Source organism: Malaclemys terrapin, chromosome 1 (genome assembly GCF_027887155.1).
Source record: "Malaclemys terrapin pileata isolate rMalTer1 chromosome 1, rMalTer1.hap1, whole genome shotgun sequence".
Lineage (NCBI taxonomy): Eukaryota > Metazoa > Chordata > Testudines > Emydidae > Malaclemys > Malaclemys terrapin.
This window is the reverse complement of record NC_071505.1, coordinates 233,386,739-233,412,137: the sequence shown is the minus strand read 5'-3', so window position 1 is coordinate 233,412,137 and position 25,399 is coordinate 233,386,739. Positions and strand designations below refer to the sequence as shown.

The following is a 25,399-nucleotide window of genomic DNA, read 5'->3' as shown; positions in this document are numbered from 1 at the left end:
GCATCTCTTACTTTTCCGTTGGCTTGAACCTTGAGCTTTCCCTAGCAATTACTCATCAAGGCATATGTGGGTCTGCTTGCCTCAGAGGCCTTTTAAGCAGATTCCCAGATGTCATATGTGGGGGAGCACTGCTAAGCACCTTCTCCACCAGAGACCATGCTGACTTTGGGAGTGGTGGCAGTGACCTTCTCTTTGAAAATAACAGAGAGGAGAGTGACTAGTAGTCTGCTACTCTGGAGGGGAGTAGCAGACTACTAGTTTATTCTATTCATGGTGATAACAACAGATAAAGGGGATGGGGATTTGCTCGGAGGAAGATGTGTGGCAGGGCCTGCTGGGGAAGGTTGATTGCAGCAGGCCACAGAGAAAGAGAGGCATCAAAACTTTATTCTGAAATGCACTTCTAACTTTTGGATGTCCCCCTATCACTAGCTTTACATTTATTTATTTGATGAATTGCACCATGGTTTTAGATACATTTGTATGTTGTGAGTTAACACCACTCTCTTATACATACACAAGATTACCAACTCTCACTATAATTGGTGTTTCTTAAAGCCCCAAGCTTCTGGAGTCATGTGATTATGTGAGGTTTTCAGCTTTTATTTAAAATTTAAAAATAATTCTAGCCCATATAGCTCCAGAGCAAAGCTGTAAAACCAGAAAGCACATACTGCCCCCATGTATTTTTAAAACAAAATCTCAGTATTTTTAGGCAAATTTTGTTATTTCTGGGGCCCAAATCATGGTTAGCAATACTGTATATAGTTTAAAGCAACAGAGGGTCCTGTGGCACCTTTGAGACTAACAGAAGTACTGGGAGCATAAGCTTTCGTGGGTAAGAACCTCACTTCTTCAGATGCAAGTAATGGAAATCTCCAGAGGCAGGTATATATCAGTGTGGAGTTAACGAGGTTAGTTCAATCAGGGAGGGTGAGTTGCTCTGCTAGCAGTTGAGGTGTGAACACCAAGGGAGGAGAAACTGTTTCTGTAGTTGGATAGCCATTCACAGTCTTTGTTTAATCCTGATCTGATGGTGTCAAATTTGCAAATGAACTGGAGCTCAGCAGTTTCTCTTTGGAGTCTGGTCCTGAAGTTTTTTTGCTGTAAGATGGCTACCTTAACATCTGCTATTGTGTGGCCAGGGAGGTTGAAGTGTTCTCCTACAGGTTTTTGTATATTGCCATTCCTGATATCTGACTTGTGTCCATTTATCCTTACTGGGAGCATAAGCTTTCGTGAGGTTCTTACCCACGAAAGCTTATGCTCCCAGTACTTCTGTTAGTCTCAAAGGTGCCACAGGACCCTCTGTTGCTTTTTACAGATTCAGACTAACACGGCTACCCCTCTGATACTTGACACCATGCAAGGCACTGCATTTAGCCGTATGGAATGGAAATCTATCAACCTCATGAAGAAACTTGCACAAATACAGACAGATATCATCTTCCTATCCAAATGCAAACAGATGGACATCATACCAAATGGACTGAAGGTGAAAAATCCATTGCTATCTACATACTGCACAGACCACAGTGAGAGATTATGCCATACATTATCAAAGAAACTGAGGAACCACCTGATCAGCATCCTATACAGCAAACAGAAAAACATCAAGAAAGAGCTCTCCAACCTGGAGACTTCCATAAATAACCAACCCTCCACACAAATGGACTTTACTAAAATAAGACAGGAGATCTACATTACACACTTCACCTCTCTACAAAGGAAAAAGGACCGTAAGCTGTCTAAAATCCTACCTGCCACATGGGGCCACAACAGGGGTACCCCTAACTCACCCAGCAATATCGTCAATTTATCCAGCTACACACTCAACCCAGCAGAAGAGTCTGTTCTATCTCGGGGACTCTCCTTTTGCCCCAGCACCCCCACGAACATGATACAGTTCTGTGGTGATCTGGAAGCCTACTTTCGCCGTCTCCGACTCAAAGAATACTTTCATGATAACACTGAACAGCGCACTGATACACAGATACCCTCCCACCAACAACACAGGAAGAAGAACTCCACATGGACTCCTCCTGAGGGTCGAAATGACAGTCTGGACCTATACATAGAATGCTTCCGCCGACGTGCACAGGCAGAAATTGTGGAAAAACAACATCGCTTGCCTCATAACCTAAGTCGTGCAGAACGCAATGCCATCCACAGCCTCAGAAACCACCCTGACATTATCATCAAAGAGGCTGATAAAGGAGGTGCTGTTGTCATCATGAACAGGTCTGACTACCAGAAGGAGGCTGCCAGACAACTCTCCAATACCAAATTCTACAGGCCGCTTTCCTCAGATCCCACTGAGGAATACACTAAGAAACTGCACCATCTACTCAGGACACTCCCTACACTAACACAGGAACAAATCAACATACCCTTAGAGCCCCGACCGGGGTTATTCTACCTACTACCTAAGATCCACAAACCTGGAAATCCTGGACGCCCCATCATCTCGGGCATTGGCACTCTCACTGAAGGACTGTCTGGATATGTGGACTCCCTACTCAGACCCTACGCCACCAGCACTCCCAGCTATCTCCGTGACACCACAGATTTTCTGAGAAAACTACAATGCATTGGTGACCTCCCAGAAAACACCATCCTAGCCACCATGGATGTAGAGGCTCTCTACACAAACATCCCACATACAGATGGAATACAAGCTGTCAGGAACAGTATCCCTGATCACGACACAGCACAACTTATTGCTGAGCTCTGTGACTTTATCCTCACGCACAATTATTTCAAATTTGGTGACAATATATACCTCCAGACCAGTGGCACTGCTATGGGCACCCGCATGGCCCCACAATATGCCAACATTTTTATGGCTGACCTGGAACAACGCTTCCTCAGCTCTCGTCCACTCATGCCCCTTCTCTACCTACGCTGTATTGATGACATCTTCATCATCTGGACCCATGGGAAGGAGACCCTGGAAGAATTCCACCATGCTTTCAACAGCTTCCACCCCACCATCAACCTCAGCCTGGACCAATCTACACGGGAGGTCCACTTCCTGGACACCACCATACAAATAAGCAATGGCCACATTAACACCACTCTATATCGAAAACCCACCGACCACTACGCCTACCTTCATGCCTCCAGCTTCCACCCCGGTCACACCACACGATCCATCGTCTACAGCCAAGCACTGAGGTACAATCGCATCTGCTCCAACCCCTCAGACAGAGACCAACACCTACAAGATCTTCACCAAGCATTCTCAAAACTACGATACCCACACAAGGAAATAAAGAAACAAATCAACAGAGCCAGACGTGTACCCAGAAGCCTCCTGCTACAAGACAGGCCCAGAAGAGAAACCAACAGAACTCCACTGGCCATCACCTACAGTCCTCAGCTTAAACCTCTCCAACGCATCATCAATGATCTATAACCCATCCTGGACAATGATCCCTCACTTTCACAGACCTTGGGAGGCAGGCCAGTCCTCGCCCACAGACAACCTGCCAACCTTAAGCATATTCTCACCAGCAACCACGCACCGCACCATAACAACTCTAACTCAGGAACCAACCCATGCAACAAACCTCGATGCCAACTCTGCCCACATATCTACACCAGCAACACCATCACTGGACCTAACCAGATCAGCTACAATATCACCGGCTCATTCACCTGCACATCCACCAATGTTATATATGCCATCATATGCCAGCAATGCCCCTCTGCTATGTACATTGGCCAAACTGGACAGTCACTACGCAAGAGGATAAATGGACACAAGTCAGATATCAGGAATGGCAATATACAAAAACCTGTAGGAGAACACTTCAACCTCCCTGGCCACACAATAGCAGATGTTAAGGTAGCCATCTTACAGCAAAAAAACTTCAGGACCAGACTCCAAAGAGAAACTGCTGAGCTCCAGTTCATTTGCAAATTTGACACCATCAGATCAGGATTAAACAAAGACTGTGAATGGCTATCCAACTACAGAAACAGTTTCTTCTCCCTTGGTGTTCACACCTCAACTGCTCACCCTCCCTGATTGAACTAACCTCGTTAACTCCACACTGATATATGCCTGCCTCTGGAGATTTCCATTACTTGCATCTGAAGAAGTGAGGTTCTTACCCACGAAAGCTTATGCTCCCAGTACTTCTGTTAGTCTCAAAGGTGCCACAGGACCCTCTGTTGCTTTTTACAGATTCAGACTAACACGGCTACCCCTCTGATACTTGTATATAGTTTGGCTATGCTCATGCTGGGTTTTGAATTTTTTTTATTTTATTCTTCTCACAACACTAGAAGCAGGACAAGAACTATTTAAAGGGTGGGGGGAATGAGGAAATGACTTTGGGATCCACAAAAGAGCAGAAATTGTGGCCATTATTAAATCAAGTTGTTGAGTGGAATAGACCATTTGCATGCCCCCTCAGCATGCACTGGGTATGTTCAGTGCAGTTTATGACTGTGAGTATAAAGGCCAGCTTCAGTAATGCTTCACATTTGCAACATTGAGAAAGCTGGGGGCCAGGCCTGCCTCAATGTATTTTATTGTACTTTTTATGGCTCATTGTGCCGACTAGTATGCTGATCTGCATACAGGGTACTGACCACCAGTACGGGTAATACTTTGGCATTCTGCTAGGGAACAGGCCAGCTTACTTCGTTTTGAATGTGCTGCTGCCTGTAGAATTGTTAGTGTTTTAAAAGACGGGTGATGACTTTCTGGCATGCAGCTTACTAGAAGTCTTTCAAGACAGAAGTCCTGGTATCTAGAAGCCTCAGCAGTGCTGCACTGGGATGCGAGGTTTCTTTGCTCCTTGGTCTTGGTGGTGACTTTTCACTCCTCTTGGACTGTTTCTCAGGGGAATGGGGTCTTTAAGTTAAGTCTGAGTGCCCGAAGTTGCACCATGGTCCTGGCTTACCAGAGCTGGAGATGAGGAAGTCACTGGAGTGCTCTGAGTGGCTGAACCTGAGGTACAGGGGTGAATCGGACCCCAGAGAGCACTCTATGGGGAGCAGTTTCAGTCTGTCTTCTTTCAGCTTCCTAGATCTGCTCTTGAAGCTGGAGCAAGCCTTATATTGCCATAGGATGTGGGATGCCCGCCTGGTCTACACTGGGGGCGGGGAGCAATCTAAGTTACACAACTTCAGCTACAGGAATAATGTGGATAACGTAGCTGAAGTTGACTTACTTAGTTCTACTTACCGTGGTGTCTTCACTGTGGTAAGTCGACAGCTGATGCTCCCCCGTCAACTCCGCTTCCGCTTCTCGCTCCGGTGGAGTACCGGAGTCGACTGGAGAGCGCTCGGCGGTCGATTTATCATGTCTAGACTAGACGCGATAAATTGATCCCCGCTGGATCAATCGCTGCCCATTGATCCAGCGGGCAACGTAGACAAGCCCTTGGGGGAAAGACCTGTGGCAGGTCTGGCAGGGCTTTAATCCTTGGGGTTTTGGCATAACCTGCTAGGAAAGGCTGCAAGCAAACAGGGTCCAAAGGCAAGAAGGCCCTCACCACATAGGAAAAGTAGAGAGGAACCCACCCCCGAAAACTGTACTATATAAAAAATACTAAAACTGAAAAACAAACAATAAGTAAGTTATACCAGCTCTCATCTTTACATGAAATGTATATCTTGTGTGACTAGTACAGGGCCACATTCTCAGCTGGTCTAAACTGATGTAGCTGCAAAGGAGCTATGCTGATTTGCACAAGCTGAAAATCTGTTCCATGCCATTGATAATGTTTATAATGTTTCAAATAATATATGAAGGAGTGTCCATCCTGAACTCACTGTTTGAAGCTAATGTGGATAAACAGTTTATGAAATCTGGGGGGAAGGAGGGTGACAAAAATAACAGTTTGTGAGATGGAAGGCAATATCGATTCAAAGCCCCATTTTTCAGTTTTTGCACTATTCATCTAGTTTATTAACAGTGCTCATCACTGCTAATAAGAGACACAGGAATACATCACTGTCCACTGAACAGAATTATTTTATTTTTTTTTATTTTAACTGAAGTTTAGACAAAGATTTAGGTAAAGAAGTCTCTCATGTTGTACCTGACTACAGACTGAAGAATGTAAAGTTATTCCAGGACAATATTTCCTAAACCAACACCACCAAAACTAAGACAACTTTATTCATTTGCTTGAAAGACAGGAAGAAAACATCAATGTGAGTGGAGAAATATCATTTCTACTTCTGAGTTTCCTCCATGAGAATCATTTAAAAAGAAAAATCAGCCACAGACAACTTAACAAAAATAATATGCAACTGATTCCCTCCCACCCCCTTTCCAGGTGGGCTTTTTTTGCTCCTTGAGGGTGGTGGGGGAGGAATCTTTTATCTATTACCTCCCTGCTTCAGGCATTTATAGCCAGGGTATTAGCTGACCACTACTGACAAATAAATTCATCTTCAGGAATGGAAGTGAGAGACTTCTAACTCCATCTGAATGGAGAGGCAGGAGTTTTGAATGACTGCCCCAAGACATGGGGTATTCAACGAATAGATGCACCTTACAAAAGAGAACAATTTTAGCAGTTACTCTTGATAAGCAAGACAAAGCATTCCAAAGTTAAGAAATGCCAGAATTAAAGTTGCCTGTGCAACCTTAATTCAGCTCTCTTGTGTGTATGCATTGTGATACAGTCTTGAATTACACGATCACATACTATTTTTTCCTGTAGAACTGATACCTCTGTAAGAGCACAAGATGGTCCTGCTCTGGGGATGAATCAGGGTTGTGTAGTGAAGGAGGCTGTTGTCTGTAGGATTCCTGACTCATTTGTTTCAGAAGTTGGAAGCTGTGTAGGGAATGAGGCAGGGGACCAGAAGAAGAGAGCCTGGAAGTCAATTGTGTCTTATAGAGAAGGGGCTGCAGACTGAAGGTAATTATATGAAATACTCACATGTAACCTCGAAACCTACTTAAGTCATTGTTTGGCTTCTCACATTCAATGACACTGGTGAACTTCAAGGGGTCAAATTCAGAGTCCTGGAATCATAAAAGTGTTAAATATTTAATCTTTTCATTAAGCGTTTAATTTATAAGCATAATTGTTTGGGGTTTTTTTGCACAACATCCATAATACATTATGGGTGGGCTTTTTAAAAGCACCTCAATCAAAATGACTTAGCAGCACAAGTGTCACTGAAAGTCAATGAGACTTGTGCTTCAAAATTCCTTGGGTGCTTTTGAAAGTCTCCCCTTAAAAGGATGATTTACCACTCCCCAAAGTAAAGAACACAAGTCTCAAAGGCATGAAATAAACAAAAAGTCAGACTGAGGAGACATGTATTTTGGGTTGGAGAGGAAAGACCAAATTTGTCTGAGTAGGCTGAAAATATTCAAAGCATCATTACTAGGTTTCAAATACTTCAAATTTAAACAAAGCAACTACAAGTCTGGAACACTATAAGTCAATATATTGTGAATTAGGAAAAAGTTAATTTGAACTTTCTGAAATATAAGCAATATTTCTTAATTGCTTTATACCAGCTCAGATATAATAATCCAATAGAGTAATTAGACACCTACGGTAGGATCCTTTATTTCTCCTAATTAGCACTCAAAACTCTACTTGATACTCTGGCTAATGAGGCTGAAGTTGGTCATTGGACATTTACCAACAGCTAACAGGCTAGGGTGTTGGAGACAGAATGCTCTATCATAGAGCAATTATTTCATTTCATTAATGAAATGAGATGCTTCCTGTGGATGAGGTATTAAACACAGGGTGGATTGAGTTAAATCAAAGTGATTTAAATACCCTATCTCGATAATTTAAATCAGCAAGCAGCTTGATTTAAATAATGTATTTTAATCTTGTTTTGCATTTGTAGTTTTTATTTATTTTCCTAAAGAAAAGCTCATTCTCATTGGTTGCCAACCATTATAACATGTTGATTTACAACCAAATACAGCATTTACATAGGCTTGAAAAGATTAGATTTTTATCGGTATATATCAGTAAATATAAATTTCACCGTACCAATGAAAATCTATTTCTACCGATAACAATCACAATTTACAGATAGGCAAAATAAGAAAAATGCTGCTTGAGAACTTAGTAGAGTTTGATTTAGGGATGTTTACTTTGTGATATATTCACATATGATAGTGATAATTTGTGTTGTAATGGTTATAAAGCTTTAACTTTTTGAATCTCAACATCTGTCATTAAATAATTATTGTCCAACTCCCCTACCCATAATTTATCAGTTAAGTAAAACTACCTTAAATGTGTCATATACGAGGGGAAAAAAGTTTAACAAAACATGTTTTGCATTTAAAACTAACTGACTTCTTAAACAAAGGCAATTATTTATTAGGCTATAATTGACTATAAGTAGTGAATGAATGGAGTGTTTCTGGTTATCAAGGGCTTTTTCAAAAACATGTAGGTGTCTAAAGATGCAGATTAAGTGCTTTGTGATATTTTCAAAATGCCAGCCCATGACTTTGTTACATTTGTGAGAAGCAAGGCTGAGAAGATGGGATGGAGGACTATAATGTATCTCAGACGGCCACAGAATCAGGTGACAGAGAGAGTCACATTTGTATACAGAATTCAACTTCCAACCAAGAAAAACAAATAAGTAACATGAACAATGGGTAACTGTGAGCTGCCAAGAAGAGAGCTAGTTCACATATCCTTGTAAAGCAAGCATCAAAGAACCTAAGACACAATAGGTAATTTGGGCACTCACTGGGAGCCAGATAGCCAAAATATACAGGCTGAGGAGAATTGTTAGTGTTATCTCAAACAGATTGGGCTTTTGAATTTTTTAAGTGTAGTTCATTTATGAAAAGTGACTGTAAAAGAGCATTATTGGGTTCCATAGTTATTGTGAATCAATGACTTGTACATCAAATTGGTCAGTTTATGAGTAAAAGTGCCAGCCTCTCACATTCACCTGGAATCTAACAGTTAAATCTGGGTTCTTGCCTTCTCTGTCATATCAGTAGAATCATCGTAATATTCGTCCAGAAGAAAGTAATGCAATGTGATATTGTGGAAAAATGTCTTAACCCCACGTTGTAAAATACCCCCTGAATGTTGTGAAAACACAATTGAAGAGTTTGTCCTGTTGGACAAACTTAGGTTCTAATCCAGCTACGCACTCGAGCATGTACTTAACTTTACATCACTTCAGAGGAGCTACTCAGGTGCTTAATTACTTAAAATCACTATGTATTACATTTAAATATTTTTTTAAAAAACATTGTTTTCTGAAGTCAATGGAAGAATTCAGATCTCAAGATTCCAGGCCAATGTAAGATGAGAATACTGCATAAATTACTCATTCAACCCTTTGGCCATGTGTTCATCTACTACTCCCTTTAACCACCTTCAGAGTAGTGTAGACAACTTTTCAGACAGAACTGAGGGTTCACCAGTAAGAATACTCTTAAAAGTCTTCAAACCTTGAAGTCTGAGGTCTGCTTCTAAACACCTCAGTTGTCCCCATCTCAGAGTGGTCTCATTCCTACTTCCAGCATTCAAGGGTTCACACCACACACACACTACCTTGGCAACTAGCACTATCTGGGAACTCCCCATTATATGCCTTAGCCACAAATCAGCAGAATGCATGAGTGGGAACTAGGTGATGTCCCTCCAAGTTAGACTAAGGCACATTATAGGGAGCAGGCTGGCAATCTTGCTCTGCCCATATAATACCTGGTGTGTGGATAAATAGAAAAACTGGTCCACCAGACTGTCAATCTAGCATCATTCACCATAAAAAAAAAATGTATAGGAGAAAACTGAGTTAATCCCTCTCACACACACCAACCCAGCAACATATGAAAATCACAAGATATTTCAGTAAGACACATTATTGTCCTAGCTGCATATTATATGAAGGGTTAGTGTCACACCATTTTAAAATCTAGGGGTACATCTATACAGCGATAAAAGACCCATGGCACAGCTGTAACTGGTCTGGGTCAGCTGACTTGGGCTTGTGGGGCATAGGTAGTGGGGCTATAAAATTGCAGTGTAGATGTTCAGATTCTGGGGGGTGGGTCTCAGAGCCTGGGCTCCAGCCTGAGCCCAAACATCGACACTGCAATTTTATAGCCCCGCAGCCCAAGCCCTGCGCCCGAGTCAGCTGACCTGGGCTCTGCAACTCAGCGCCGCAGGTTTTTTATCATAGCGTAGACATATCTTCTGTGTAAACGGAAGGACAAATAATATTTAGGCTGGGTAAGGAAAGATTTTACCTTTCATTATAGTACACAATGATGTCACTTTTGAGCAGGCTTTAGCTTATTGAGCATACATTTTCATTGAATGCTCTTAAAAAAAAGTCTTAATTTCTTTGATAAACGTCTCTCAGGAAATCCTAGAGACACTTAACACCAAAGGCCAAGCTAATCAAATGAAAGCTCTCTGTGGCTGCTGAACTCAGCAAACAGAGTATGGTTCCAAAGCTGTGTAGCTACATTAACTTTTACAGACATTGCAAGTTTATGGACTGTATTTCCTTCCTCCCAGGAACACCTGCCAACAAAGCCAACAGCTTTTTAAAAAAAATCCATTTTACATCAAGAACAAAGTCTATCTAAACAAAGATCCTGTCAAGATCTGAAAGAAGTAATACTAGCAGACTTCCACATCAGCACCACAAAGCACATTTGTTTGTCCTGCCTGGTGTATAACTTTCCTATCTGACTCCTTTTTGGAGCTAAAATTCTTCCTTTCATTGCGACTTGTATACTTGAGTTCTCTTACAATTTCCTTAAAAATATGCCACTATAACCTTTAACCAGCTAGCATCCGGGATAGGGGAAAATCCAATTACAGTAATAGTCTGAGGTAAGCAATTCTGATTTACTGCTAAAGCTCTTTAGCTCATAAATAAATCAGATGGCTTCTTCCTTTCCTTGTGAAATGAAAGTGTAGATACACTGTATTGTATTACAGATGCTGACAGTTTTGACATGAAATTGCCTTTTTGTAAATGAATGAGCAAATACATTAAATACTGCCTGCATGAGGTTGCTTTGGATGCATATAGAGAAGCTACTAAGTTAACACAAGGTTTCATGCTGATCAAAGTTTTGCTCCTTTTTATGCTGGTCCTAATACATCAGCAAGTGAGAGGCAACTGTGTCTATGTTCTTGTATAAGAACAGCAATCTGAAGGTGTTGCTAGGAGAATGAGGCCAAATGAAGATTGCCATCTACTATCAAAGAGTGTAATTCCTATGCTGTACAAATAAGTATTTTGACTGTATGAGGTTAAATTTATATATTCACATGCAAAAAATCCCCACCAGCCACCCCCTAGTATTTTTCCTCTCCCAATGGATTTTATTTTTCACCCCTAAAAAACAATTTCATCATAAAAAGGGAGAAGTCGTTTAGCAAGGAATTTTATGCATTCAGATTCATTTAAGTCTGAATACATCGCAAGTCTAGGGTCCCCACCACAGCGTACATCAGTCTTCATGGTAGTACTCAGCAGTGGTGTTACGTTTGCACCTACATGCCTTCAACTGAGACCAGAATCCCATTGTGTTAGGTGCTGTAATCCACCCCTGCTCTGAAGAGTTTTCAACCTAAAAAGACTTGGGAGACAGGAAATATTATTATTCCAATTTTACAGATGGGGAACTAAGACACAGAAGGATCAAATGACTTACCTAGGATCTTGCAGAAAGTCTGAGGCAAAGCCAGAAATTGAACTCAGTTCTCCTAAGACCAGTTCAGTGCCTTAACCACAGGACCATCCTACAGTTCAATGTCAACCCTCTGGAGGCTACGTCTACACTTTGACTGAGGCATGTGATTCGCAGCTTATCTGCACATACTCGAGGTAGCTCAGGAATAAACAGCAGCATAGCCGTGGCAGCATGGGCAGCGGCAACATTGACCGAGGGCAAGTATGTGTATACAAGCTGGGAATCACACCCCTCACTCAAAGTGTAGACATAGCATGATTCTGCTGGCAACCCTCTTAGGCCTGGTCTACACTAGGTGTTTATGTCGAAGTTAGCGCCGTTACATCGAATTAACCCTGCACCCGTCCACACCGCGAAGCTATTTAGTTCGACATAGAGGTCTCTTTAATTTGACTTCTGTACTCCTCCCCGACAAGGGGAGTAGAGCTAAATTCGACATGGCCATGTCGAATTAGGCTAGGTGTGGATGGAAATCGACGCTAATAGCTCCAGGAGCTATCCCACAGTGCACCACTCTGTTGACGCTCTGGACAGCAGTCCGAGCTCGGATGCTCTGACCAGCCACACAGGAAAAGCCCCGGGAAAATTTGAATTTGAATTCCTTTTCCTGTCTGGCCAGTTTGAATCTCATTTCCTGTCTGGACATCGTGGCGAGCTCAGCAGCACTGGCAACGATGCAGAGATCTCCAGCAGTGATGGCCGTGCAATCTCAGAATAGAAAGAGGGCCCCAGCATGGACTGATCGGGAAGTCTTGGATCTGATCGCTGTGTGGGGCGATGAGTCCGTGCTTTCCGAGCTGCGCTCCAAGAAACGGAATGCAAAGATCTACGAGAAGATCTCTAAAGACATGTCAGAGAGAGGATACAGCCGGGATGCAACGCAGTGCCGCGTGAAAATCAAGGAGCTGAGACAAGGCTACCAGAAGACCAAAGAGGCAAACGGACGCTCCGGATCCCATCCCCAGACATCCCGTTTCTACGAGGCACTGCATTCCATCCTAGGTGCGTCCGCCACCACTACCCCACCACTGATCGTGGACTCTGAGGATGGGATATTGTCCACGGCCGGTTCCTCGGACATGTTAGCGGACGGGGAAGATGGGGAAGGAGATGAGGAGGACGAGGCAGTCGACAGCGCTTACAACGCTGATTTCCCCGACAGCCAGGATCTCTTCATCACCCTTACAGAGATCCCCTACCAACCGTCCCCAGCCGTTAACCCGGACACAGAATCTGGAGAAAGATTAGCCAGTAAGTGTTGTAAACATCTAAACATTTATTTGTAACAGAACAGGAATATTAACCAAAACAACAATGGGTTTCTCATGATTAGTTTGCCCTAGGCGCTTAACGTTTCAGTCCTGGGCAGTGCAACTATTGAAAAAAAATCTAACAATGTCCGGTTTTGCATGATTGTCCTGCCCAAGCCGCTCTACTGTTTAGTCACTGCCAGTGCAGCTAGAGTAAAATGCGGTCTATATGTCCGGGGATAGAGCAGAAATCCTCCTGGGACATCTCGATGAAGCTCTCCTGGAGGTAATTGGAAAGCCGTTGCATCAGGTTCCTGGGGAGAGCGGCCTTATTGGGTCCTCCGTAGTATGACACGTTGCCGCGCCACGAGACAATCAAGTACTCGGGAATCATTGCTCTGCACAGCATGGCGGCATACAGCCCTGGTCTTTGGAGGCTTTCCCGAAGCATTCTTTCTTTCTCACTGTCTGAGATCCTCATGAGGATGATGTCGCTCATGGTGACCTGCTTTGAATTAGGTTGGGGAATGTTAGTGTTGGGACTGCTTGCCCGTTCCTTTACAGAACTGTAACCGCTGGTTTGCGGCCACGCGGTGGAGGCGGGAGAGGGGCAGCCTACAGGGATCGTTCCCGGGGACAGCCGCGAGGGGGTGGGACAGGGGCAGAGTTCCTGCTTGCCGGATTGCTGGCAGCAGGGACGGACATTGCTTTCAATGTGAAATGAGGCCATTGCTAATATTAAAGTTTTAAGCTGCCACAAGTCTACGGCTTATCATGTCTGCCTGCTACAGAAATTCCGGTGTCCTGCCCCGCTTCTCAAATCTGCTGTGCAAGACCCCAGGCACTGAATGCGAAGGCCGAGAATTCGACCTTGTGCTGAGTGCGCATGTGATAGGTGCTGTGCATGGTCTTGTTCACTGAAAAAGACTATGTTCTTTGTTCACAACTACATTTATCTTTCTGAGGAATTCACTCCCTTTTTCCCATTCCCACAGCCACATCTGCGACTGTCTCACAACCTAGCCTGGCATCACACTCCCAGAGGCTAGCGCAGATTAGGCGTAGGAAGAAGAGGACACGGGAGGACATGTTCTCGGAGCTTATGGCCTGCTCCCGAGCCCAGGCAGCACAGCAGACCCAGTGGCGGGAGAACTTGTCCCAAATGCACCAAGCAAACATGGATCGGGAGGAGAGGTGGCGTCAGGAAGACCAGCAGGCGACTCAAACGCTGCTTGGACTACTGAGGGAGCAAACGGACACGCTCCGGCGCCTTGTGGATGTTCTGCAGGAATGGAGGCAGGAGGACAGAGCCCTGCTGCAGTCTCTCTCTAACCGCCCTCCCCCGCCACCAAGTCCCATACCCCCCTCACCCAAAATCCAAAGAAGGAGGGGCGGCAGAGTCCGTGCTAACTCTCACTCCACCCCTGCAGAGAGCTCAAGTAGTAGAAGGCTCTCATTCCCCAAAATTTGACAAGTTTTTCCCTTCCCGCCTCACACAAGCCCCCGTCCAAGTTTCACCTCCCAGTTCCATGTGTAGTTGATAATAAAAAATACGTTTCTGTTAATTACTGTTTCCATCATGTTCTTTTGGAGGAGGGGGGGAAGTGGGTTGGTAATTGGACAGGACAGTCACCTTTGGCAGGGTACATAGGCGGGGGCAGGTCCAGCAGCAGGGCACATACACAGTGCAGTGACTAGTTACCCTGGTCAGTCTGGGAGGTGGTTTTCATGTTATGTGGTGGGGTCTGGGTTGCTCTGTGACTTTGTGGCGGGGGAGGGCAGTTACAGATCTTAAGCGGCGGTCCTTATCCTGGATCACAGAGCCACACAGCAGGGTATCTGTAACCGTCCTCCCCCCGCCACAAAGTCACATTGCCCCCCCATACACACCGTCCCGATCAGGAGGCGTGACAGGCTCCGTTGAAACAACCAGTCCACCACAGCGGAGCCTGTCAATCCTGGAGTTTAGAAGCTTCATTTGCGTCAGTACACTACACCTGCTCCCCATCAGAGTCTACGTCCCAGTTTTAAAACATTCCCGCGAAAACAGTAATAAAGACAACGGTGTTCATTAACAAAGTAGAAGTGATTTTATTTCTAAACGTGTGTTGGAAGGGGGTGAAGGGGGTATGTAACTGGAGAGGATAGTCAACATTAACTGGGTAAAGAAACGGGGGCAGGTTCAGCTTCTCTGTACAGTAACTTAAAAATCACAGGTTACCCTGCTCAGTCAGGAACCTAGCTTTCAAAGCCTCCCGGATGCACAGCGCGTCCCGCTGGTCTCTTCTAATCGCCCGGCTGTCTGGCTGGGCGTAATCAGAAGCCAGGCTATTTGCCTCAACCTCCCACCCCGCCATAAAGGTCTCCCCCTTGCTCTCACAGAGATTGTGGAGCACACAGCAAGCTGCTATAACAATGGGGATATTGGTTTCGCTGAGATCACAGCGAGTCAGTAAGCTTCTCCATCTCCCCTTGAGACGGCCAAAAGCACACTCCACCGCCATTCTGCACTTGCTCAGCCGGTAGTTGAAGAGTTCTTTTTCACTGTCCAGGGCGCCAGTATAGGGCTTCATGAGCCAGGGCATTAGTGGGTAGGCTGGGTCCCCGAGGATGACTATAGGCAGCTCCACATCCCCAACAGTTATTTTGTGGTCCGGGAAGTAAATACCTTGCTGCAGCCGTCTAAACAGACCAGAGTTCCTGAAAACACGAGCGTCATGAACCTTGCCCGGCCATCCGACGTAGATGTTCGTAAAACGTCCCCTGTGGTCCACCAGTGCTTGCAGCACCATGGAAAAGTAGCCCTTTCTGTTAATGTACTGGCTGGCCTGGTGGTCCGGTGCCAGGATAGGGATGTGAGTTCCATCTATGGCCCCACCGCAGTTTGGGAATCCCATCGCTGCGAAGCCATCTATGATCGCCTCCACGTTTCCCAGGGTCACTACCTTTGGCAGCAGTACATCAACGATTGCCTTGGCTACTTGCATCACAACAACCCCCATGGTAGATTTGCCCACGCCAAAGTGGTTCGCAACTGACCGGTAGCTGTCTGGTGTTGCAAGCTTCCAGGGGGCTATGGCCACTCGCTTCTGGACAGTCAGGGCTGCTCGCATCCGGGTGTCATTGCGCTTCAGGGCAGGGGACAGCAACTCACAAAGTTCCAGGAAAGTTCCCGCATGCGAAAGTTTCGCAGTCACTGGGATTCATCCCAGACCTGCAGCACTATGCGGTCCCACCACTCAGTGCTTGTTTCTTGGGCCCAGAATCGCCGTTCCACGGCATCAACATGACCCATTGCCACTGTGATGTCCTCGGTGCTGGGTCCCGTGCTTTCTGAGAGGTCTGTGCTACTCTCAGACTTCAGGCCCTCACCGCGGTGCCGTAGCCTCCTCGCCTGACTTATCTGCATCTGCCTCAGGGAAAGGTGGATGATAAGCTGCGAGGCGTTGAGAGCGGCCACAACTGCAGCGATGGTCGCAGCGGGCTCCATGCTCGCACTGCTGTGGCGTCCGCGCTGTCACTGACTAGAAAAGTGCGTGAACTGATTTCCCGCCGGTGCTTTCACGGAGGGAGGGCGGGAGTGATGGACGGATGACGACAGTTACCCAAAAGCACCCTTGAGACATTTTTTTTACCCAGAAGGCATTTGCGGCTCCACCCAGAATTCCAATGGGCAGCAGGGACTGCGGGAACTGTGGGATAGCTGCCCACAGTGCACCGCTTCCAATGTCGACGCTTTCCCCGTTACTGTGGACTCACAAAGTCAAATTACTGTCCTTAGTGTGGACACACACGTTCGACTTTGCAATATCGATTCCAAAAATTCGATTTAAGTAAAATCGAACTACTCTCGTAGTGTAGACATACCCTAAATTGTCATATCTTAGGAAGCAAAGCCCATTGCCTTGCCAAGTGAGACCATTTTATATGTTAAATAATGATGTATATTTATTATTAAAATATTCTCGTTCAGTGGTCTGGTCTGCTCTACTCTACCACATACAAAATTTGAGTTTGATTTTTGGTCCTGGTCCAGACCCTCCCCGGAATGGCATGAGCTGGCAGGATACTGGAGGAATGTACTCAACCCCTTGTACATGGGGATGGGGGGAAAGAATCTCACATTACACAACTGTGACTTTTCTGGCCACTAGTCAGAGCATCTGGTGTTAATTGGTGTTAATTCAGTACTCTCCTTGAAGGATAATAGCTGTGATGGAGGCTTTAAGATTTTTTTGGGGGTGGGGAGGGAGGGAAGATATGCAAGTAGTCAAAACTCTAATTCAGAAGTTTACAAAAATAACAAAAACATATTCAGTGTTGATATATTTGCCCATGTTATTATTGCCTTATACAGTAAGCTACTTCATATACTGTCTAAAATTAATCTAGCATTTTATTAATGTGCAGTCTGAATTACATAATGATGTTATTTATCCAAAACATGCAGAATGTACTCTTAGCAGTTGTTTATATATTAAAGTAGTGATAATTTAAAAATGTCTAAACAGCATTAGCATCCACAACAGAATTTATCTATGCTGCTAGTTCACAAGGGGAAAAAAAAGCAGTTTGATCTATGGTATTGGGGGGGGGGGGGGAAAGACCAAACAGTAAATCAGAATTTAACAGCTTTGTTTTCCTCATTGACTACTACTATAACTAGATTTTTTTTCAGGCAATGTTTGTTTAAAGAGAACAACGATGTATAGTTGCACAAGCCAAACACACTTGTGGCCAGATCTAATGGAAAATATGATGAGTGATCTGTGCAATATTCAATATGCAGGAAAACAACTTTGATGTTCGTGAGAAGTACTCCACCATTCTTAAGTAGCAATTTGGTGAAAAGATCTTAGCCAGTCATGGGACAATCCACTAACCAAGAAGTTGACACATGTAGAACGTTCATGAGCATTTTTTTTCATATACTCCTATGCGTCGGTGAGGTCTTGAGCAGAACATTAAATATTACACAGCTGCCAGAGAGATGTGAACAAGACAGATGGCTGAGTACAAAATTATTGTTTTGTATGGCGAGAGGATAAGCAATGTTCAAATAACCAAGGCCAGAGTAGTGAGCTAGTGAAGAGCTTCTGAAGTGCTTTGGTGCAGTGAGTACTCTATTTATTTAGCGTGTGCAGAGTCATCTAGCCAAGTGATGGCATCTTCAGTGGTGTGATGCCATTCTTCTAGGCCACCTCTGAACCTAGTTGGCAGGTATTCATGGACAATGTGCGTCATCGTCTGTGTTACGTTACCGCTGCACAAAGAGCTGTCAGGAAGGCCCCAGCGATACTGGTTGGCTGCACAGAGACCTTGCCCAGTCCAGAACCTGTTCAACAGGGACCATTGGTGATGGGGCAGGTCAAAACCAGGCGGGCAAATTGTGGGGTCTGCGACCAGGGACTGGTTGGGGATTACAACAGATATCCATTCTCTCAGCAGAGCGTTTCCGCCCTAACATCCTGGCACGGTGGATGAGACCATAATGGGTGATGTGGTTGCAAATGTGCAGCTGGTGGTTTTAAAAGGTCATTGAGCAGCGGCAGGCTTGAGTTGGCATGTGCTTTCTCCAGTAACTTGCCAGTGGCAACCTCTCGTCTGATATGAGGAGGAGCAATATTGCTCAGAACTGGGAGCCCTGGGAGTGGAGTCAGACGCAAGGTGCCGGCGATGATACACATGGCGGCATGTAACTGCTTATCCACCAGTTTTGTGTGTGACGATCAGCTCCATACTGGTGCGCAGTACTCCGCCACCGAATATGAGGTGGCAAGAGCTGATGTCTGCAGAGTTGGAGCACAAGCACTGCATGAGGAACCTGCCAGTTTGCTAAGAAGATTGTTGCACATCTTAACTTTAGCTGCTGTTTTCTTCAGGTGGGCATGCTAACTCAGTGGGTGGTCTAAGGTCACACCAAGACAGACTGGTTCTACTTCATGCTTCACCTTCTGACCATTCAGATCAGTTCTCGGGTTGCAGTGGCGTGATGAAGATGGAACAAACTGGAGACTGTTTTTATGACGCTTGGCTGGAGGTGCCAAGTCTTACAGTAGTCAGCTAACTTTGTTATGTCCCAGTTTAAGGTGGCATCAAGCTCGTGGAACGTCTGGGCCTGTGTAAATGAACTTTAGTGACTCCGTCGTTGGCAGGTCATTGATGTAAAGGTTGAACAGGGTTGGTGAAAGCACAGAGCCCTGGGGTAACACATTGCTCTGTTGTCTCCAAGCACTCATCTTCTCCCCCATATGGACTCTGAACTGCCTATCACGGAGGAACAGTTCGACGCTTGTAACCCAAGGTAGCAGGACCTGTGATACCTTCACGAGCAGCTCAGTGTGCCATACTGTATCGTACACCGCTGTTAGATCAATGAAAACAGCGCCTGTTTTCAAGTTTGTCTGGAAGCCATTTTCAACAAATGTGGTCAGCTTGAGTACTTGGTCATATGTGCTATGGCCTCAGCGAAAACCAGCTTGGTTAGGGCTCAAAATTCTCTCCACGTCAGGTAATATGCACTGTAGGACCAAGCGCTCCAGTGCCTTGAAGCACACGGACAATAAAGATATGGGATGATAGCTTGATGCTTGACTTGGATCCTTTCCAGGCTTTAGGAAGCCAATGACTTTTGTGGTGCGCCATTTCTTTGGTAGCCTCCTTTCACTGATGACTCTGGTGAAGAATTTCACAAGTCAAAGCTGAGCACGGTGGCCAAGGTTTTTCAGGAATTCTGGAGATATGTTGTCATAGCCCGCAGCTGTTCCACACTTGATGCTACCCGGTGTCTGTTCCAGCTCTGTTACAGTGAATGGTTCTGGGCAGCTTCTGATCTGGTGCACACGTTTAAACATACACCATTTGTTCCTCACTTGTCTTCACACCTGAAGGAGACTAACACTGTAAGGCGGTAGTTATGAGGAAAAAGAGCATTTCATGGTTGAAGTAGCTTCCCAAATATGGATCCAGAACTTCACTGAAGGTTAAGAATGTGGAGACCCACAGCTACCAAAGGACAGAGAGTGGAATGGATTAACTGGTTTATACTTAACAAGAACCAACCCAAACATTAGCCCAACCTTTGAATAAAAACAGAGACCAAAGCTTTAGTGTTTGAAAAAGTTGTGTGCGCAACATGGGCTGTTACCTTATGAACTCTTACTAGTTTCATCCTCACAACCCCTCCAAGAGGATACACTGATATTCTTCCATATCTTGTCCATGTCCTCATAACTCCCCAGTAGTCCATGCTCTCCTCACCTTTGCTTGATACTGTTGCTCAACACCTCTACCAGTCTTTCTGCTGGCAGTCAAAATTGTTAAATTATAATCTCACACACGGTGTGTTCTGCAGTACAGAGTGCACAGAATTTTAATTTGACAGCACTAAGGCCTAAGAAAGCTTCTAAAAATAAAGGGGCCTGATGCTGCTGCCGCCACCACAGCCTCCTAGGCAGGGCCAGTGCATCCACTAGGCAAACTAGGCAGCCACCGAGGGCGCCAAGATTTGAGGGCTCCAAAAAGCGGTGCCCAAAATGTCTGGGATGCTCACCCGGCACCGGCTAAACGTGTACCCCTCTTCCTGCCGCTGTGTGAGGGGGCGCTGTGGCTTTGATCAGCTCCGGCTGGCCAGGAAGTGATGTCATTCCTCCTCCAGCCGCCGGGGGTGTTGCGCTGCTCCCTGCTGCTCTGGCTGTTCCCCAGGGCCCCAGCTCCTGCTCAGCCCCGCCCTGCCCCCACTCCCCTGAGCTCTGCAGCAGGGCTGGGGCTGCACTCACCGGCGGCAGGAAGTACCCAGACCTGGCCCCAGCCACGTCACCGGTGAGTGCTGGGGGGTGGTTCCCCTCTGCCCTCCAAGCCAGCCCCCCCCCCCCGGAAGCCAGGGGCCCCCTCCGCTCCCGTCTCCCCCCACGGAGGCCTGGGGCACACCCCCCCCGTGGGGGGGCTGCGTAGGGCCCCAGAATATCTAGGGACGGGCCTGGTACCTGCCACCCTGCCCGCAGCCAGCCCCGCACCCCCGTACCCAAAGCCAGCCAGCCCCACACCCTGTCAGGTTATTCATTTATTTTCATTAAATATATAGTCTAAATAATGAAATTAATAAATTTTCAAGCCGAATATGTATTAATTCTAATGAACAATGCCATATTATGCAGTATTCATTTTTGAAAGTTTATAATAAGCGATGCTCCGGGGGGAGGGTGGGAGGCGCAAGGTGGAAGTTTCGCCTAGGGCACAAAATATCCTTGCACCGGCCCTGCTCCTAGGGAGTGTCTACATAGCCTGTGGCAGCAAGCCTCCCAGCCTGGGTCGAGAGACTTGGGCTTGTGGGGCTCACACTAGCGGCTCTAAACGTAACTGCAGACTGCACTTGGAATTTGTAGCTTGAGCTGGCGCTCAGGGTCTGTAGCTTCGGGAGATGGGTGGGCTTTAGGGTTCAAGCTACACCCTGAGCCATAGCTTCAAAGCAATGTCTACACAGCTGTTTTTAGAGTGCTAACTCGAGTATGCTGACTGGGACAGGGAAGCTCCTGCGAGCTGTGTAGACATATCCCTAATAGTCAGGGGTGAGGGCTGCTCAGACTCCTCATGGGTAGAACTGTTGCTGGGAAAAGGAAATAAAAGCAGGAAGCAGGAAAAGTGAGTTGTTAAGCCGCCTCCTCAGCTCTTAAAAGAAGCTGCTGGCAAGAGGGGAGCCCTTGGGCACACTCTCTCCCCTCCCACAAAGATCTGCCAAAAGGGAATGGAAGGAGAGAAAAAAGGGAGGGAGACGGGTCGCTGCCCTCCCATGAAGAGGATCAGTCAGAGGGTAGGGGTGCAATTCTTCCATGTATTTATGTTTCTCTGCTCTTACGTGAGTTCTCTTGGAAACTGTAAGATAGGCGCTTTCATTGGTGCTGGCACACAGCTCTCTTGCTCTCTCTTTGCTGCAAAATTTTAAAGTGGAACTCCAGAGCCCCAACACCACAAAGCAGTGACTGGTGATGGAAATGTCCTTTATAAATAGTAAATTCTGAGATTAATGGGATACCAGCTGTGAATGGTGAAGCCTGATGTACCTATTTCATTTCCATCTCAGAAATGCAATTTAGATAAAAGAGTTGATCTCAGGACATAACACAGAAGAAGTGTTTATATAGGCTGATTCTAATCTTATTTTGCAAATGGGTGAAATCTGTAACCTGCAGGGAGCCTCTGCTTCTGTGAGATTCCAGTTCTCGCTGTTGGAGAAAACAGAACAGTTCTAATATGGATAATGAAAATGGAGCATTAGATTTGACTATTAAAGGATACCATTAGTGATGACACCACTGTTACATTTGTGTCAGTCTTTCCATTATAGTCTCTAATTTCTAGGTTATATAACTAAGTGATAACAATGCTCTCCAAACCAGAAACTGGCATAAAGTCTTAGCCTGGAATCATATTTTTTTTTAACATCATCCATTATCACAGACTTTCTGCACTAGTGTTCCTGATGCTATCATAGTATTAAGAAGACCCCATCCTCACATATTACCAGAGCCAGGTACCTCTATGATAGCTCTGCTGAGGGAGGAGCCGGGGAGATGGGAGGATTAACAATAAATCTATGAGTAATAACTCTGTAGTTGACATACACCATATAGGAGAGAGTTGGGGAACTTGAGAACCACTCTGGGTAAGTTAACATTTCTGTGATGCTGTTATCCGGACCTAGCTAAGTGTCTGTTTTACTAATTAACATGAGTTCCTTGTTGCGTAAATGTTGACGAGCCCACGAGCCATGCTTTAGAAACATAACCTCTCTGCTGCTGCCACCCCTACCTTTTTGGAGGAGAAATGGAGTCTGTGAAGCCCTGTTGTGGTTCCATGAAATAGAGGTGGTCCCATGCTGCTGACCTTACCTCTGTGGAATGGGAGGAGCCCTTGTCATTGCCCCTCTATGTGAGAGTGTGGCTATGGAATGGGGGTGGGGCACTAGGGGCAGTGCCATGGGGAGCTGTGTGTCATGCTGCTACTAGGGCTCCATGTCTACACTAGTTAACTTACAGCGGCACAGCCGTACTGATGCAGCTGTGCCGCTGTAAGATTGCTCATGTAGCCACTCTATGCCGACGGGAGAGAGCTCTGCTGTCGACATAATTAAACCACCTCCAATGAGCAACAGTAGATATCTCGGTGGGAGACTGTCTCCTGCCGACATAGTGCTGGGCATACCAATGCTTCTGTCGGTGTAACTTATGACACTTAGGAGGGGTCTTTTCATATCCTGGAGTGACATAAGTTACACCAATAAAAGTATCAGAGGGGTAGCCGTATTAGTCTGAATCTGTAAAAAGCAACAGAGGGTCCTGTGGCACCTTTAAGACTAACAGAAGTTCTTACCCACGAAAGCTTATGCTCCCAATACTTCTGTTAGTCTTAAAGGTGCCACAGGACCCTCTGTTGCTTTTTACCAATAAAAGTGTTAGTGTGGATGTAGCCTTACTCTGGTCCTGAATTCAAAAATGTTCAGTGTTTGATAAGAAAAAATCATCTTTGGTAACAGATATTATAAAATGATTTCCCCTTCCCAACAGGCACAGCAATTGGTATCTAGGACTAAGGAATAACCAACCACGACATTTGGTTTTGTTAAAGAAAGCCATATTTAAATGATGCAAAACAGTCACAAAACATTGGAGTTGACGCTTGAACCAGCAACAACCAGGAAAATTTAAAGGAAAGGCCAAAAAATCTGCTCTTAACTTGCTTTAAATTTAAAAATTTACCCCTTTGTTGCAAAAAATTAGTTTAAAATTTTTTCTCCAGATCTGAAATGCTTAATTTTTCCATCTGAAAAATTGTAATGTAGAGGTGCCAAACTGACCTCCTGGAGACTTAAGTCTCCTATTTCTCCACATAGCAGATAGATACATGCGCGGTAGCATTACGCATTCCCCTGTCCCCAGCTTTACCCCTGCACCTTGACTCTGGGCTGAAGGGACCACCTTTAGGAACACGAGGGTATTTCAGTCTCCATGAGTAGGATTTTCAACCCTGGATACTTTAAGTTAGGCCCCATAACCCATATTTAGGCACAAAAGTAACTGGAGATGCCAAGTGCTCAGCACCTTCGAAAAAAAAAATCACACCATTTATTTAGGTGCCTCGGGTTAGATGCCCAGGTTTGAAAATTTTGACCTATGCCTACTCAAATCCTTAGCCTCTGTAATGAGACTGCCAATAAATCTTGACAGTAAGAATAGCGATGTGGACACCTACACACTGGAAACTAGAATGAGATAATCAACTCATTTCACATCGACCACACAGGAACTGAACTATTCTTTAATCATTTGCATAACTTCCCCCTGCCACTGAAAAAGTAATCACAAGACAACAACACAAAGGTAGTGACGGAGTGAAAAGGTGCTAAACTATTATATTAACTAAAAATTCTAAAAGTAAACAGATTTATAATCCTTCCACTTGCTAAGGACCCACTTTAAATTTTATACTCAATAAGATGTTCTATTTGTTGCTGTTTTACTTTGTCTTGCTAGTTGCTATATCATCTTGTTAGAAATATATTTTCATAATTAGAGACCTCCACAATTTTCTCAGAAGCTGTCTCTGAACACAGCATTACCTGAAAGGATATGGTACAGCAGTATAAATGGTGTGCTTTTCACCCTGTTTCAACTTTTAAAAAATACATTTGTGTTGCTTTGAAAGGTTTTACTTCTACTGACATGGTGAAAATTAAAAGCCTGCCTTTGATCTGTGGTTTTGAATGGGCTTGACGTGTTAGCATTTTGTGTTGCATAACAAAAAGCCTATATAATACAGTGTGACATGTCAAGTTTGGGAATTCTGAAAAAGACTTGTTTCACTGAAAGCTTCAGCTAAAAAAAAAGTCCGTTTTTAGTTTAACTACATTGCAATACAAAAGATACAAAATGAGGAAGTTGGTTTCTCTTTTTTGCTTGTTGTGGGATTTTTTTAAACTCTCTTTTCCCTATGGTGAATCTAATTTTGGCAATGTGTGTGGGATAGAGCATTAGTCTGCTATTTTAACATTCACATATCTGGAATTTTAAAGTAACTTTACTTAGCTCCATGAACTTTTTTTTTTTTTAAAAAAGGAGTGCACGGGAAATTACACCAGAAAGTTGCTAGAAATGTTGTGCAGCCTGCTCATGTCCATCCAAAGTATTTACATCTCTAAATACGACCAAGCATTATGATTAGTCAATCTCCATCTAATTATTCATTATAATTTAGTATTTTTACTAGTCCTTTCAGATAGGTACACACAGAGCTAGACTGAGGCTGGCCCTCTATGGATGGATGGAGTGGGTAGGAAAAGGAAAGGGAAGCAAGGATTCTTCTTTTACCCTCTTTGTCCCTTCATGGGGTTCAGCCACAATCTCTCAGGGCTAGTTTATATTATAAAGGCTATCCCCCTTGTGGAAACACAGCTTATACT

The 25,399-nt window shown here is 44.9% G+C and overlaps 1 protein-coding gene across 2 annotated transcripts in view; it reads right to left on the bottom strand.

The window, feature by feature from the left end:
- The window catches only part of ATP10A (ATPase phospholipid transporting 10A (putative)), a 161,849-nt gene that overhangs the window by 66,037 nt on the left and 70,413 nt on the right, over nucleotides 1-25,399 (bottom strand). For both annotated transcript variants that reach the window (XM_054009198.1, XM_054009188.1), the window contains exon 3: nucleotides 6,912-6,997. In XM_054009198.1, the coding sequence (XP_053865173.1) occupies nucleotides 6,912-6,997 (86 nt within the window). The remainder of the gene's footprint in view (nucleotides 1-6,911; nucleotides 6,998-25,399) is intronic.